This window comes from Schistocerca americana, chromosome 1, assembly GCF_021461395.2.
Source record: "Schistocerca americana isolate TAMUIC-IGC-003095 chromosome 1, iqSchAmer2.1, whole genome shotgun sequence".
Lineage (NCBI taxonomy): Eukaryota > Metazoa > Arthropoda > Insecta > Orthoptera > Acrididae > Schistocerca > Schistocerca americana.
Window position 1 is genome coordinate 347,454,265 of NC_060119.1, and position 17,840 is coordinate 347,472,104.

Below are 17,840 nucleotides of genomic sequence, written 5' to 3' on the forward strand. Positions count from 1 at the left end.
GTTTTCAAACTTCGTTCAACCTGTTCCCGTGAGTGGCACCGTCACAGCATGTCTTCAAGTTGGCTGCTACACTTGACATTCGTCAGAAGCAACATGCTGTCATAGAATTCCTGTGCTGTGAAAACGAGACAGTGGGAAACATCCACAAGAGGTTGAAAAAGGTGTATGGAGATGCTGCTGTCGATCGCAGTACAGTTAGTCGGTGGGCAAGCAGGTTACATGATGAAAGCGGACACGGCAATATTGAGGATTGTCCTCGCAACGGCAGGACTCGTACTGCACACACTCCAGACAATGTGCAGAGAGTTAACAAATTGGTGACTGCTGACACATGCATCACAGTGAACGAATTGTCACGCTATGTTGGGATAGGGGAAGGAAGTGTTTGCAGGATACTGAAAGTGTTGGCATTAAAAAAGGTTTGTGCCAGGTGAGCTCCCAGGATGTTGACAGTGGCTCACAAAGAAACAAGAAAAACAGCATGCAGCAAACTTTTGGAACAGTACAAGAATGGTGGAGATGAATTTCTTGGAAGAACTGTGACAGGTGATAAAACATGGCTCCATCATTTTTCACCAGAGACGAAGAGGCAATCAGTGGAGTGGCATCATGCAAATTCACCCAAGAAAAAAAAATTCAAAACCACACCTTCTGCTGGAAAAGTTATGGCTACAGTCTACAGTGTTTTTCAATTCCATGTGGAACCACCATAAATTCTTATGCATCCGCCTTACAGTCATGACATGGCTCCATGTGACTATCATCTCTTTGGGAAACTGAAAGACTCTCTTCGTGGAACACGGTTTGAAGATGATGACTCCCTTGTGCACGCTGCCAGACAGTGGCTCCAACAGGTTGGTCCAGAATTTTACCGTGCTGGTATACGGGCGCTGGTTCCAAGATGGTGTAAGGCAGTTGAGAGGGATGGAAATTATGTGTAGAAATGAAAATATTGTTCCTAAAGGGTGTATCTACACACAGTAAAACTTTCCAACATGTAGAATAAAAGATGGATTTAAAAAAAAAATAGTGTGCATTTCTTTTGGAGTGACCCTCATAGCTGGCCCTTGATACTTGCACTGGGATTGAGTTGATGTACAAACTAGTCAAACTCATTTTACTCACCTTATAGTTGAGATGTTGAGTTGCCGACAGGTACAACAGAATGACTGCTAAACAAGTATTAGAAATACAGCTAAATGCTTTGCACTTCCAGCAACAAAAGTTCACCAAGTCCAACACTCCCACTATCATGTGTTTATTTGAATTTAAAACCTAAACATAAAAGGAAGCAGCTTGAAATCTATCTTGTTAAAAATCCATCATCACTGAAATAAACTGTGCTGCTTTCAGTTCCTTAATTATTTAGTGACACAGTCATGTTAATGATAATAGATTTGATTTTGATCTACAAGTGTGAGATCACCTAGTAGATCAATGATTTAATTATCAGTGGTGCAGTCCATGGGCCAGAAATCTACGTGTCCATTACTGTGTGGTATTCAAATGTGGCTCCTTGTGCATATTTGAAACGACTTTCGCCAAAAAGTAGTATTAACTTTTTAATCTTGATGAGTTAATGTGGAGTGTAGTTTCATATTTGTTGGACTTCATCTAAGTTGCTGAGCCAGTGCATCATCTATATCCACTGCTAAATTTCACACCACAAACTGTGCACTCAGCTTCTCACCACATTCTTTATAAACAGTAATTCTTGCAGCTTCTTATTGTTTAGTTTGTGCTTGCATTTTCCCATGATTAACACAGGCAATATTAACAGAAAGTTCTGCATGTCACTGCCATAACCCTTGGAAACAAACTACAGTATAACACACTGAAGTTAGAAGACAAGTAATAGTTTACAAGATGATGGTATCATCAAGTTTCCAAAAGAATTTCTATATTATATTGGAATGGATTACCAATCGTTTTAGTTTTTTTTTGACTGAATGAAGCTTAGTGCTGATGTTCCAAAACTTCAGGCAAACAAAGCATTATATCAGGACAGGCAATTTGAAATTAAGAAATCAGGACATTTTGCTATCTCCAAAGAGGGTTTGGGTATTCTGGCATATTTCTGTAAAAAATTGGGATGCATGGGAATGGTAGTTTAGTCACTCTCTCTGTGTCCTCAAGTCAGTACATGGGAAAGCTAGTTTAGACACTCTCTGTGCCCTCAAGTCAGTACTGGAAATATACTATTACACAATGTGGCATAGTGGTAAGACACTGAACTCATATTTGTAAGGATGGCACTTCAAATCCCCCTCTGGCCATCCACATTTAGCTTTTCTGTGATTTTCCTAAAGGTCTTGCGTCAAATGCTGGAATGGCTACTTTGAAAGGGCTTAGCCTATTTCCTTCTCCATCCAGTCTTCACTTTCCTCAAGACATCACTGACAGTGTGTTAAAACCTAATCTTCCTTTTTTCTCAGAAACATACCTAATGTAATGATTCAAAATGTTAAAAACATTATGTTACACATTCAGAATTAAAGGTAATAAGTATCTTTTTTGGGTGCAAGGGCATACAGGAATTAGGGGCAGCGAGAAAAGTCACAGGATACCTCCTAATATCGTGTTGGACCACCTTTTGCCCAACATAGTGCAGCAACTCGACATGGCATGGACTCAATAAGTCACTGAAAGTCCCCTGCAGAAATACTGAGCCATCCTGCCTCTATAGCCATCCATAACTGTGAAAGCGTTAATAGTGCAGGATATTGGGCACAAACTGACTTCTCAATTATGTCCCGCAAAGTTCATTTTGATTCATGTCGGGCAGTATGGATGGCCAATTCATTTACACAAATTGTCCAGAATGTTCTCCAAAACAAATGCAAATAATTGTGGCCCAGTGACGTGACATTGTTGTTTGGATACTTGAAGTCTAGGAATGGCTGGAAATGGTCTCCAAGTAGCAGAACATAACCATATCCAGTCAATGATCAGGTCAGTTGGACCAGAGCACCCAATCCACTCCATATAAACACAGCCCACACCATTATGGAGCCACCATCAGCTTGCACAGTGCCTTGTTGACAACTTCAGTCCATGGCTTCATGGGAGTCAGTGCAACTCTTGAACCCTACCATCAGCTCTTACCAACTGAAATAGGGACTCATCTGACCAGGCCACAGTTTTTCAGTCATGTAGGGTGCAAGCAATATGGTTATGAGCTCAGGAGTTGTGCTGCAGGTGGTGATGTCCCATTAGCGAAGGCACTCTCATCGGACATCTGCTGCCATAGCCCATTAACGCCAAATTTCACCGCACTGCACTAATGGTGATGTTTGTTATATGCCCCACATTGATTCTGTGGTTATTCCACAAAGTATTGCTTGACTGTTAGTTCTGACAACTCTACTAAAACGCCACTGCTGTCAGTCATTAAGTGAAGGCCATTCGGCAACAGTGCTGTCCGTGGTGAAAGTAATGCCTAAAATTTGCTATTCTCGGCACTCTCTTGACACTGTGGACCTCAGAATATTGAATTCACTAACAATTTCTGAAATGGAATGTCCCATGCATCTAGCTCCAACTACTCTTCTGCATTCAGAATCTGTTAATTACTGCCATGTGGCCATAATCATGGTGGAAACCTTTTCACATGAATCACCTGAGAACAAATGACAGCTCTGCCAATACATTATCCTTTTACACCTTGTGTACACGATACTTCTGCCATCTATATATGTGCCTATCACTATCCTATGACTTTCATCACCTCCATATTACAGTAGATGCAGAAGTTCTATCCCCATATATGCTGTACTAGCAGAAAAAACATAAGTAATAAACAAGATATGATCAGTGAAGCCCAGCATGGTACACATCCAAATTGCATCAGAGATGGAAGAAAGTGGTGCTCATCAGACTCAGAATACACACACGCACTCTCACACACTCTTGCAAACGCTACTCACACACACATCTACAGTCTCAGGCAACTGAAACCTTTAGTTGCCTGAGACTGCAGTCATGTGTGAGAGTTGCATTTGCATGAGTGTGTGCATATGTGTGTCTATTGTTGACAAAGGCCTTAATGGCTGAAAGCTATAATTTTGAGAGTCTTTTTTGTTGTGCCTATCTGCAACTCAGCATCTCTGCTCTATGATGACTAGCAACTTTCCTTCTCATAATATTGTTACATTCCATCCTGGATTTCCATTCTTTGATCATGGCCATAACCCTTTGTCCTAGTTCTCTGTCTGCTACTCCTAATAATTTTTTCACCTGGGTCAGAAGACATGTCACTTGATTTGCACATGACAGCAGGCTCTCCAGAAAAGCTTGTCCACAGTACATTAGCCTGCCAGAGCCTGAATAGTTCAACAATACATGTCAAACATCAGCAGAGCTATGCTCAAGCATCTTAGCCCTGACCTGAGGGCTTCTGCATCTCAAAGCCTGGGATACAAAAGACCAATTTTCATACTGATCTTGTGCCAACAGTGCCTTCTCATCCCTAATCAACACCACAATTTAGCAGTCTGCCTGTCTTTGTGTCACCAATAATACATTTAGAAACACATACAAAAACTGTTCCAGTTTTCCAATGTCACGAGAAACAGAACTGATGAGTAATGAAAATTATGGCAGGGTAAAATTGCATGAGGTATGTTTATGGAAAATGGCTTTTCTGGGTAAGAGTAGTAGTAGCAGTAGTTGTAGTTTTTGTCTAAAAGATTTACAGCTGTGGTTTCTATTGAGACAAAATAAACAAAGATCTAAAAGTGTGAACTGTGTGTAGTTCAAATCTTCCAAACCAAGATAAAAGATCCAGTGTGCTTTTTTGTCAAATATGCTTATGGTTCATATTAATTTCTGTAATAAGTAATATTTTTTTTTTACAAAAAGATATAATTTAAGAGAAAAATTAAGTAATTTTTATTCACATTTTACAAGGAAAAAAGTAAATAAATAAAAAATGAAAAACCCAATTTATTTACACATATCAAGATAACAGCTGTGCACAACAAAAGGAAATAATGCTAAATGCAAATAATTATAATAAAATCTAGTCAATAAATTGTCAAGTGGGTCTACTATCTACATTCAACATGTGTCAATCTTAGCAGGGAATTTCTTATTGCCTACGTCATCATTTAATGTCCTTTCTTTACATTTTTATTACTTACATTATTAATCTTTTGTTTTGGTGTGATAAATTGCCTCTATGTTACTAAAATTCTCAAAAATTAAATTTAATGGAAACTGGATCAATTATACAGTTTGTGCTGCTATATGTATAAATGAGGTATATAATATCCAAATATGAAATGTTGAGAACAGTAGTAAACTTATTTGCGAAAAGCCACTGATATTAAATAACATCAATGTTCTTTGGTTTGTACGCTTATTGATGTTTTCACCAAAAGGAAGGCATTAGTATCAAGTGCTAAAACACACACATTCAAGATCACTCTCTGATCCAATAACACAACTTGTCTTGACAAAAATAAATTCAGAAACTAAAGAACATCTTTTGTATGTGTCTGTGTACCAACTAAGACTTCATAATTAACAAGCAGACATTTGTTTATTTCTTCATAACTGTTACTTTTCGGCAAGTGTTTGTGAGAGTTGTTACTGTCATACAGTACACGTAACAAAGAAATACTGTGAGAATCACATACGTCACTTATGTAATGATGAATTATGATCTTGAATAAGAATGATTATCTGAGGATCCATTAAGAACATCTGTGTATCAATGACACGTCTACAAAACCATTTATCCATTTCTGTCAACCCATGTTGTTGCAACACTATGCCTTTGCTTTATTTTGTATTGGGAGAAATAATTTGAATTCTGCTGGCAGTTCATCCTCAGAATATAACCTGTCTGAGAAATAAACTCTCCTTATTCTACAATTTGCATGAATCTGTACTCGCAAAGTTTCAATATAATTTGTCCCATAAGCTCTGCGAGTAAAATCTGCTAAGTTAAACTGTATTTGGTTCCATCCATCGTCCAGCCGCATTGGCATTGTGCAAATAAAAGGCTTAACACGAGTAGTGGATTGGTAGTTACTTGCACGAAATCGTCTGCGAACATTTTTGTCATCCAGAATCTGTAAGAAAAAATTATTCTTCGTTAATACATTTTTCATTCAAAGACAGAAACGTTTTTAAAGATATCTGACATTATGTGATACGTAACTTAGAAATTCTAAGATGTTTAAAAGAATGAGGCTATTTCCTTGTCTTCATAATCCTTAAGCCCACAATTGAAAATTTGATATTTTATATGCCCCTGTTCATGAGAAACATTTGGTAACATAGCCACAGGAGAAGTAGTAGTTTATTTTATTATTATGCTAAGAATAATAGAGTGGGGATTTTCTGTGTATTGAAGGAAACACATATACAGGAAAAAACGCCGAATGATGGTGAGCAGTCCCCTTATCCTTAAACACAATATGTGGAAGAAAAAACATCAGAAATCATGTTTTTCTTCTTCTTCTTATTATTATTATTTAAATTATTCTTCTTCAGCTGCCTTATGCTTTCAAATGTTGGGTCATATTTAAATTCATGGTGTATTTTGAGCACTGAAAGCTATTCTTCAAGTGATTAGCATTTTTTTGTAATTGCTGTTTGTAATAGCAGTTCCTCCTGCTCCGGGGTACAATTGCAGAGACTTGAGGCGCAGATAATTTGTACTGGATTTGTTTGCCCATATTAACATTTTGAATACTTGTGGAGGTTACTAAAATATTTGGTTAGTGCTTCCTACTGGTGCCTGGACAAAGGGAAAAATGTTTTCTCATATGTAGAATGCATTCGACCATTTCTTTCTCCTACTCTAGGGATGTTGTCAGTTACAACTGACACACCCACCACTATGTAATGGAAAGTCTCAGTTCGCAATCAGCAGGAGATAATGAGTGGCTTGTTGCTCTGAATGGAATATAACACAGAGCCAATAAAGTGTCAGAAAGGTAATAAGAAGTAAATTATCATGAAAAGAAAAACAAGAAACAGTTCCAAGCACTAGCAAATATAATCATTTGAAATGATGAGAGAAGTAATTTTTGAGCAAGTTTAGTTTTAGTTATTTCCATATTATGTTTGCCCATATGTGGAAAATCTTGCTATAATTTGGTAAGCATAAATTCATTTATTTAATTCTCGAGTGGTGGTAGTTAGTGTTTAACGTCCCGTCGACAACGAGGTCATTAGAGACGGAGCGCAAGCTCAGGTTAGGGAAGGATTGGGAAGGAAATCGCCCGTGCCCTTTCAAAGGAACCATCCCGGCATTTGCCTGAAACGATTTAGGGAAATCACGGAAAACCTAAATCAGGATGGCTGGAGACGGGATTGAACCGTCGTCCTCCCGAATGCGAGTCCAGTGTGCTAACCACTGCGCCACCTCGCTCGGTAATTCTCGAGTAAGAGTGCTGATTTTCATAAGGTGGGCAGGCTCGCAGTGCACTTTGTGCACATGCAGGGAATAGCCATCTTCATGTTACCAAGGCAAACATGTACAAGCATAATCACAGTTTAATCTTAGTTTAATTCAACAATGATAAAATAAACTTAAATTATATGGGCTAAAGCACTGTTTAATTAAACAATAATAAAATTAACTTTCCAGAGAAGAAGAAAGAGTGAAAGAGATTACAATGGTGAGTGGAGTAGAGTGACATTTTAAGTAAAAGGAGGGTGAGTTAAGAGGCTGGTGTGTGTGGGCAGCAGACACGAACTGGGTAGAAACAAGAAGAGAGGCAGACAGAGGATAAGGCCCACAGAGTTGCAGGAACAGAGAATATACTCCAGTGCAGTGTCACTTACTAGCTGCAGAATTCAGAAAAGATAGTATTGGGAAACTAATCAAAATGGTATAGGTTGTGGAGTAGCCATTGAAGTCACAGTGTGTTAGGTAACATGTGCAGAAATTAAGGCTTCAGTTGACATTTTGCCAGTTTGATAGCAGAAATTCATCTGAATGGATAGTTTTTTTGTGGTCAAGCCCATGTAGAATGTGCTTTAGTGGTTTGAATGAAATTGGTGTTTTGTTATGTGGTGTAGTAAGTCGAGGTTTTGTGACACTAGAGATAGAGAATCAGTGACAAAGGGGAGCAAAGGTCATTATTTTGTCAGGGGTGGCAGGAGGGAAAGCGACACTTTGTGGGTGATGGAGTGGGCGGCTCTATCCTTGGCTCGGTGCGTGAGATGTGAGCGAAACATTGGTGGTTCCACTATCTGCCATTTATTGAGACATAAGACCCTTTAAACAGCGTGCACATTTCAGTGATCACTGATATGGTGACAGCTTGTGTTGCAGCGGAGCACCAGGGAGGCTATTCTTCCCTCAGTACTGTGCCCATGACCATCTGTGGCGGCAGAGCGGTCTTTTCCTTGTCAATTCGCTTGCTGCGTTATTAAAAAGCAGCTACGGTTTGGCACGGAGGCTCCATCCCAGTATCAAAACAGTGACCCTCAGGTTCGGCGCCTTCATCAGCCTCTAGATTCTTTCCTCAGCCTCTAGATTCACAGGTCACCCATTTGGTGAGGCCGCAATCCCTTTGTCCTCACCAGCCATCTGGGTAAGTACCATGTGAACTTTTTTCTGACAGCATCTTGGGTGGCATCTTCTGCACTGATCTATTGGCGCTGTACCGACATCTACCTCTGTCGAGCAGTGTAGCCAGCTAAGTCGTTGCAGTGAAGTATGATGTACGCTGACTAACCATCAGTCCATCTATCAAGGTGATGCTTCTTCTTTCTCCCCTCAAAGGACCTGCCATGCCTGTTTGTTGGAGGTATTTATTCAATGTTTTAGCCAATGTCACGAAGTTTCTAGGGTGGCAACTGACTCTTCGGTCATTGATTTATGCTTCTCATATTGGGCAGAAACTTGAACAGTGTCAGCACTTGTGCTGGCTTTCCTTTTTTACTTCTATACTGGTGTGGTTGGGCACTGCACTGTCGTCCTCCCCTCCACGTTGCCAGCTACGTCATGCACATGAATTCAGTATGCTGACAGTTCCTGGAGCACTGACCATTGATGTGCAAAAAGCGATGGTCGTTATTCTCCTTGGAAGCATTGCCCATCTGTTCGGTATTTGATCTGTTGAAATGCTGACTGCTGCTGTGCAAAATTCGCTGGTCATCAGCTTTCTTGTTAGACAGCTGCCACTTCAAAACATTGTGGCTTAATGTGTCAAAGTCTCTAAAATGTTCACTCAACCTATAATAAGTCTTTACGTATTTTTTTGCCTGATCTCTGCTTTGAACAATCATTAACAACATGTAATTATTATTCACAACCATAAATGATACATAATTATTATACAGCTTAAGTGATCGTGCCTTTGGTGGATAACAAATGGGCAGGAATGGATGTTGGTGGGCTAATGTATGCTACAGTTCATGCATGTAGATCTTTCACAAGGATGTGAACCATGGACCAATGTTTGAGAGGGTGAGAGTAACACTGGCATTTGAAGTGCTAGTGGAAACATGATTTAGTTGTTCAGTATGATGTGAAATGTGACCAGCTGTGAAACCAGATTAAAACTGTGTCCTGAACTGGAACTTGAGCCCAGAACCTTGTCTTGTAGGAGCACTGCTTTTACGATCAGACAGATGACATAAGGTTTTCAGTTGGAGACTTGGTGAGACAATCAGTTTTAATCTGCCAGGAAGCTTCAAAACAGTGTACACTCTGCTTTACAGTGAAGAATTTGTTCTGGAAACAAGCCCTAGTCTTATGTTAAGCTGTTACTCCAATATATCATTTCTCTTAGTAGTTGTAACCCAACAAGGTATGCAGCTGAGCTGCACTAGATTTTGTGAAACAGGAGATAAGGTTCTGGTAGAATTTAATTTTTGTAGGTGTCTTGTGACGGATAGCTCATTTGTCATTTGATTGCTCCAGTTGTCAGAATTACTGAGCAAGGAAGGTCCACTTCTTTGTGCCTGCTCAGAAGGTGTGCATTGGGATGGAGAGGGGGGGGGAGTGAGAGAGAGGGAGAGGGAGAGGGAGGGGGAGAGAGAGAGAGAGAGAGAGAGAGAGAGAGAGAGAGAGAGAGAGAGAGAGAGAGAGTGTGTGCTCTGAGGATTTCGTTTGTAAGCTAGGTAACTTTTTGCATCCTACATATCTACGTGTTTGGAAGACAAATGGTAACAAGAGACAGAAGGTAACAAAGCAACTACTGTTGTAGCAAGCCGCAACAAAAGAATAACTAGAGTTCTCCCATATCTCATCACTGCCAAGAAACGAAAGGTACAAGCATCTTGATGGGAAATGTAAAGCATACTGAACTAAAGACTTTTGTTATATTAAGACTGTCTTTCGATTCTAGCTAGTTAATGCCTTTGCTAATATATGACATAGCATTTTTCCTAGTTGTGCATATTTTGTGAATGGATTCACTGTGTATAACTTTTAGAAAGTTATTATGCAAAATGAAATGCAAGTTGGATTCTTCCAAGGCAGCACAAAAGGTGAGCATGCCTGAGATTTTAACCAGAGGATGAAGGAGGCATACAGAGAGCAGCATTTCACAGCACCATATTTTGCTAAAGTCATTGCTATGAAGTGGAATGTGAAAGAATCAAGGACTTGCCATGGTCCAGACAGGTGCCTGTTGTCACTAACAACACTGGTTTTACTTGTGGATTGTCTTATTCATCAGAATCCTCTTATCGCTGCATCTGAAAATTTGCCAAAGGCCCCAAAAAATCACATGTGTGTGTGTGTGTGTGTGTGTGTGTGTGTGTGAGTGCACGGTGCGCATGCAAGCCAAACCAGAATTAGATACAATATACAAAATATGAAACTGATGTCTTGCCATGATTTGGTATGTAATGAGACATCGGCTCACCGCTTTGACCCTGCCTCTAAATAGGTGACCATGAAGGAGTGCCATACCTGTTTCCATTATCTAATTTGTCATATTGCAATGCAATATTACTGATGGTAATGACCACAACAACAGTGATAACCAAGATAATACAGAATGTACTGTAACAGTAAATGTCATTTGACGTATTTATAAAAGTGAGAGAAGCATGGACTTGCACCCATCCTCCCCATGCACTGCTGTCATCTTCTGCTGGTGCACATCTCAGAGCTCATGCCATATCTCATCAACTACTCATTATATAAGCATGTCTGCATCTTCATGGTTGTGAATTTTCAGACTCATTCCAAATCCCTGATAATTCTCCTTTATGATGTTATCTAGGAAGCACTGTGTGTAAATGAATCACAAACACTGGAAGAGGCCAAGTGTTGCTCCCTTCGTAATATTCGCATTGAACTAATAAACTTTCCTTTTCCTAACAATGCATTACTCTGTTTTCATAGCCTCATTCCTCAATCCAGTAGTCAGTTTTCTGATTTCCATTCTTTAATGCTTCTGTAAAGTATTTTACAACATAAATTATTTTGTGCAAGACTTCATCGCACTTTTCCCCAGCAGTATTTCAAATTGTATTGTATTGTAAAAAACTAGGTATTTATTTACTTTCATTTTCCTGGTACTCATTTCTCTTAGCTTCTGTAGTACAGGTGTTTTAAAACTTTCTTCTTCTGAGTTGTTTTCTTTCCAATCTTTTATGTCCTCTGCTCATATGATAGGCTTTTGTCTCTTGGTTTATTTTTAACAAAATTTTATGGCTTCATGTTTCTGCATTTTTTTATTTCAGTAAAATATTCTATTAAACTGTATCAAAATGATAATTCAATTGAGAACACTACTAAATTATGAGACAGAATTGCTGGCTAGTACTTACAGTTAAAAAGGAAGGCCAAGTCACTCAGAAATGAATGAGAGAGACCCACTTGTAATGGGGATGAGGGCTTTTGAAGATTACCTATTCAGTTCACATGATCATCAATTATATCGACTATTATCAATTGATTCAGATGCCTACCTAGCAGGGTATAGCAACCAATTTTACCCTAATGGAGGTGGTGACGCTTTGTGGCACTTCATGAGACATCAAAAGTATTTTAGGGGCCATCTAGAGGATAGACCAGTCAATCACCATCCATAATTCACAGAGATTGGTTGTAGATGTTCACAAAGGACAGACAGTGGCAGACGTACTAGGGTCCAAATTCATACAGTATAAACACTACCACACAAAAAATACTTCCAAAATGTACTTGCCTAGAGCTCGTTAGGACATAGAAATCATTGTGGTAATCATTACATTTTACCCTAAGACTGAGGTAGCAATGTATACAATCAGCCCAGGCAACCTCCTTCAATGCTTCAAGTATCCAACTGGGATTTCCCAACACACATACCAGTCTCTGAGACATGTAATGTGCAGTGAGCAGAAGTACACTTATAAGGTTGTCACTTTTGTAACCAGTAGCAAGGTAGTAGCTTGGCATGGAATGATTGCTAACAGGTGATTGTTGTTGCACAGCATTTAATCAATCAAACAATGGAAAATCCAGGATGGAATGTAACAGTGTGGCTACAGATGCCTGAGACTACAGTTGTGTGTGTGTGTGTGTGTGTGTGTGTGTGTGTGTGTGTGTGTGTGTGTGGTCTATTTTTGACGAACGCCTTAAAGGCCAAATGTTATTCGTGACAGTCTTTCTGTTATGCCTATCTGCAACTCAGTATCCCTGCTATATGGTGAGTAGCATTTAATCGGCTTGAGACATTCGGTAAGCTGATAGCAACCACAGTCTTCACGAATTTTATGCTCACTGTGACAGCAGTATTCCCCGAATTAGAGGTGAATCCCATTGGCATACAAAAATCACAATACCCTTACAACCTCAAATATGGAGTATCCCACAAGTTGTGCTCCCACAGTCTGGCCATTTTGCAGTTCGTTATCATGCTGGCCATTTTGCCATTCTCTATCATGCTGATTGCAAGTACAAGGTCTGATGACATCTGAGCCATACATGGTAAAGTAGTGAACTTGCTATAACAACAGTACTGTTCTCTTTCCAATGCAGCAATGGTGCTACTGATTACTGTGCCAGTGCCTTCTGTCATGATTGTTCCTATGATCACAGTCAATCTACAAACATATGAACTTAACCGAAAGATTAAACACATCTGTAATTGCTCATAGTAAGACAGAACATTTGTAGCAATAGAAAAATAGATTTCCAGTTACAAGATATGCTCATAATCAACCAGCGAAAAGTGTATGAGAATTACTATGAGATTCTCATTGGGGAAAGAAGATAACAATATCATTGGTTCAAAACAAGAATTGTGCAACTGCAAATAATATTACTTTCAGAAGCAGAAAACTAGAAAACAATTGTTTTGGTTGACTTTTTAAGACAGCTTATTTACAAAAATTAATTTTTAAAATAGTTTTATATTACTAATAATTTATGCAGTTCAGAAATGGAAAGAGTTTTTACAGTGGGATTAAGATTAACAGAAATTCCAATTTGAAATGCATTTTACATGCAGACGATAATACATTGCAGGCGGAGAAAGATAATGATGTACAAAGGGGAATACATTTATTAGGCAAGATTTGTTAAGAGTACCATATGACAATTTTGGAAAAGAAGACAAAATCAATGGTTTCTACAGGAAAACAACCTGTGTGGACAAAAACCGTTACTAAATAACATAGCAGGTAAAACATTTTAGGTATTTAAATTGAGGCATCACATAAAAATATGATGCAGATACTGATAAAGAATAAGTAAAGTTTAGGAATATATGTGGAACGATTAAAAGATGTCTAAAAAATAAAATGAGGAAAGAAACAATGTTGAAATTATGAGCAACAGAGATGACATTTCTAAGAGCAGTAAAGAAATGCACAAGAGATTCCAAACCTCAAAAATTAGGGAAGAACTGGATATATTTAATATTCTGAATAAAATACAAGTAATTGGAACAAGCATCTCAGAAGAATGAGTGAAGAAAGATTACCTCTCCAGATAAGAAAATTTAACCCATTTTGAAACATAAGTCAAGAAAAACCAAGGAAGCCATGGGAAGTGTAAAAAAACACCAAATCTGCTATATTTCAGTCATCTGACAGGTTGGTTGATACTCTGCAACGGCTGCTATCAATGGCTCTTTTGAAAACATAGCTATTTACTGCATTTCAACCGGATTACCTTCTGAACTGCTGCTCTACAAATTACTGACTGATTTGCTTGACCCTACACTATCTGGATTATTCTCTTGGTGTGTTCATTTATGAAAGTGTGATTGCAACTTCAAATGCAACACAGGCACAACAAGAGCAACTACAAAAGCAAATGCTGGAACAACCACTACAACAAAGGCAGCAGGTGCAAATTATAGAATGATAGCATCTTATATTATAGCAGCTCGTAAAACCAACACAGCACTCCTCTTCATACAGAAAGTGGACTGCGACTGATGCTACAGACGTCTGCAGCTCACTTCCACACAATTAGCATAACCAATGTTGTTAAACAGAGTGCTTTTCTGCTATCTGCTAACACCCATAATACTGTGTCTTCTACAAAAATTACACTCTCACAATACACATGAGTGTTAAGATTTGTCTGGAATCCATAGTTTTCTCTCTAAGTATAACATCAGTAAACATGTGTTATAGAAGCTAGGCATAGATTTTTTAGTTGTCACAAGAAGTTGTATCAGTCATAGGCTGCACAGGAAGCTGATCTCAAGAGGTTGACCTGTAAGTGTGAGTTTTTTTGTGAAAATCAAAACTGTAAACAATACTATGCTAAATCGCTAGTATGTACAGGTAAAAATTACATATGCACTCAATATGGAAGTTGACGCCCAGGCACTGAAATTTCAAATCCTACTCTCAAAGGAGTGTTAACAACAGTGAAGACTTTTGAAATGTCAGATGCAGCAAAGCACTATTTTTGTACCTTCTATAAAATCATTTAAAATATCTAGTGCAGCATGATAGAATTTTGATGAAAATGAAACAGAACCCATAAAACAACATTCCCATTCATGCCAAAGTAAGTGTGATAAGAACTCATCAAGTTTATCTTCATTATCCAAATTGGGATGCAAACCACAATGTCCATTTAGGGAGAAAGTGCTTGCAAAAAAATCAGCAGAGGCACATATTTAACTCAAGAGTCTTCACATAGTCACTCTACCAACCAATCTCACTATAACAATAGTGGGAAGTGGTATCCAGAGAGTCCAGACTGTTTTGATAAACACATGTGCACTTAGTGCCCATATAGAGAAATGGGCTGTGTACAGTGCTGTAAACATGCGGTGGAAGTTCACGAAAGTGGCATTATGTCGTAACAAAACATATGCAGCCACAGCTGAAGCATTTTACAGAGCAACCGCAAAAGTTTCCTCTCCCACTAACAATCAACACCCATATAATAAAATTTCTTGTTGACACCAGTACAACAACTTCTATGCTCAGATTGATTCTCCATGCCTCTTCTGCAGACATTATAAATGTTATAATCCTACAGCAAGCACCACACTGCACATATGTGGTAAATGCACATTTACAGCATTGTACAAATAAAATTCAGCCATCTGCGTACTTTCCCATCTGCGCAAGACATGGACGCTTTTTCGTCTTTAGGTTTTAAAACAGTAGGTGACAGCAACGTTTCCTCAGCAACTGTTCCATCAATGAGCTTGACTCACTATGCACCAAATTTTCAGACCTATTTTCACCAGGCTTAGGGTGTGCAAATATTATGTGACTCACATTCAGCTCAAGTCTTCTTTAGAGTGGCAGAAGAATTGCAAGATGACCTCAAGTCAGAATTAGATCAGCTAGTACATCAAGACTGCCTCACACCCATAACATCTACTCAATGGGCAAGACCACTGGTACTGTTATGAAAATCAAATGACTCCCTTGTGTTCGTGCTGATTTTAAATCAACTATAAAAGCAGTCACATTTTGGCATTGATCCCATTCCAAGGCCATAAGAGCTCATACGTCAATATTATGAGATGGAGAGTAATTCTCTAAAACTGATCTATCTGAAGCTTATTTACTATCATTGCTAGACAAACAGGTCCCCAATTCAAGATCATCAACATTCCATTTGGACTGTACAGATACCCCATATTGCCTCTTGGAATTGCCAGTGCACTAGCAATTTTCTAAATTTTTTTGGAGCCGCTAATTCAAATATTCCAAGCACAATTTTGTGTGTATGATGTATTAGTAAGTGGCGCTACAAGAGATTGACATCTGGAGAGCTTAGGCCCACTGTTTCAGAAACTACAACAAAACAGACAAAAGTGCATGTAGAGTACTTAGGCTGCATACCAAGTCATAAAGGACTTTAACTCTCTCAGCAACATGTGGAAGCCCTGGAAAAAAACCAAGTGCCTACAAACTCAAAGATCTTCAGTTATTTCTCAGAAAAATAAATTATTATGCAAAATTTATACCAAATCCCACAAATATACCCAGACCCATAAATAATCTATGCAAGAAAGGTGCAAAATATGAATGGTCACACAGCAGCATCAAGAGCCTTTTCCAAGTTAAAACATTATCTACAGTCCTTATCTAGTGACCTATGACCCAGCAGAATTCCTTAACCTGGCCAACATGTTTTAACATAGCACTGAGGCCGTTCTTTCTCACAAAGGTGATGATGGGCATGAACAGCGCTAATGGAATATGTCTAAAATGCTAACTTCAGCCAAGATCAGTTACAAATTGAAAAGGAGCACTGGGTATCATATTTCACATACAAAAATTCCATGTTTCTTTATGACACAAAATTTCGTCTCATAACAGATCACAAGCCACTAATTTCCTTGTCCAATCCTAACAACCACCTTCCTGAAAAAATGGCAAAATGTTTAAAATTTCGGGTTCCTCTTCCTCAGAAATTACAATTATTTAATTTTTCTATCGGTGGACTGCACAACAGGCTAATGCTGATGCCCAGTTTAAACTATCTATGGGATTAGATTCCTCATTTGATCTTCGGGACTATATTCCTCATTTGATCTTCAGAAAATGGTGTGCTTCCAAATAGATGATGTCTTACAAAACTGCCTATGAGAGTTTCCTGCCATGCATCCATAATCACAAAGGATACAGCTGAGGACCATAGACTCAAACAACCTGTGAAATACATTTGCCAAGGTTCAGAGAACCCCTCACCCCGCTCCCTTCCAGAACTCAGCACATATTTTTCCCAAAAAAAACAGGATCCAGATGGCACTGGAGTACTGATACTGGTATAAGGCGACAATGGCTACCAGATGGTCATCCAGCCACCACTGCATCAGTGTGTCGTAAATTTCCTGCATGCTCACCACTAGGGGATAACACTCTTGAAGATGCTTACAAGTAGCACACCTACTGGCCCATCATTATGCAGGATATCAAGAAGACAGCCTGCTCCTGCAAGATGTGTGTGCTGTGTTTTATCCCTATAAGCACCCCCTCAATGGTTCTGTGCCTGGCCAATGCCACAGTGGAGCTGAGAACGCATCCAAGTGAACTTTTGCGAGCTCCTTCCTTAAACAGATGTGACCCACTCTTCCAAGAGCCTTTAAGTAGTTCAAATGTCAAATATCATAGCAAGAGAGACAATATGTGGCTTACAGAAAATATTTGCCACTAAAAGGAGTCCAAAAACAATCATTTCGGACAATGGCCCTCAATTTTCGTACAATATGTTCTGCCTTGTAATGTTCCTGATAACAACACTATACCACCCAGTCTCCAGCAGTGAAACCAAGTAGTTTGTCCACACCTTTAGGATACAGATGCAGAGGATGCTGCCAGTTGCACCCAAGACTAAGATTATAATCCATAACCTGGGCTCCTACGGGACCACATCGATACTGGGATGCACTTTGGCAGAATTAAAGCAGCACTGACACCGGACCCTCTGAGGCCTACACAATATGCCC

General features: G+C 39.0%; 2 protein-coding genes across 3 annotated transcripts in view; one reads left to right on the forward strand and one right to left on the reverse strand.

Annotated features, from left to right (window-relative positions):
• LOC124599373 (maternal effect protein staufen-like) overlaps positions 1 to 17,840 on the forward strand; it is a 253,006-nt gene that overhangs the window by 232,226 nt on the left and 2,940 nt on the right. The window lies entirely within an intron of this gene.
• Positions 4,925 to 17,840, reverse strand: part of LOC124599429 (cilia- and flagella-associated protein 20) — a 65,829-nt gene continuing 52,913 nt past the window's right edge. For both annotated transcript variants that reach the window (XM_047136077.1, XM_047136078.1), the window contains one exon: positions 4,925 to 6,077. In XM_047136077.1, coding sequence (XP_046992033.1) covers positions 5,772 to 6,077 — 306 coding nt within the window. In that variant the 3' untranslated portion in view covers positions 4,925 to 5,771. The remainder of the gene's footprint in view (positions 6,078 to 17,840) is intronic.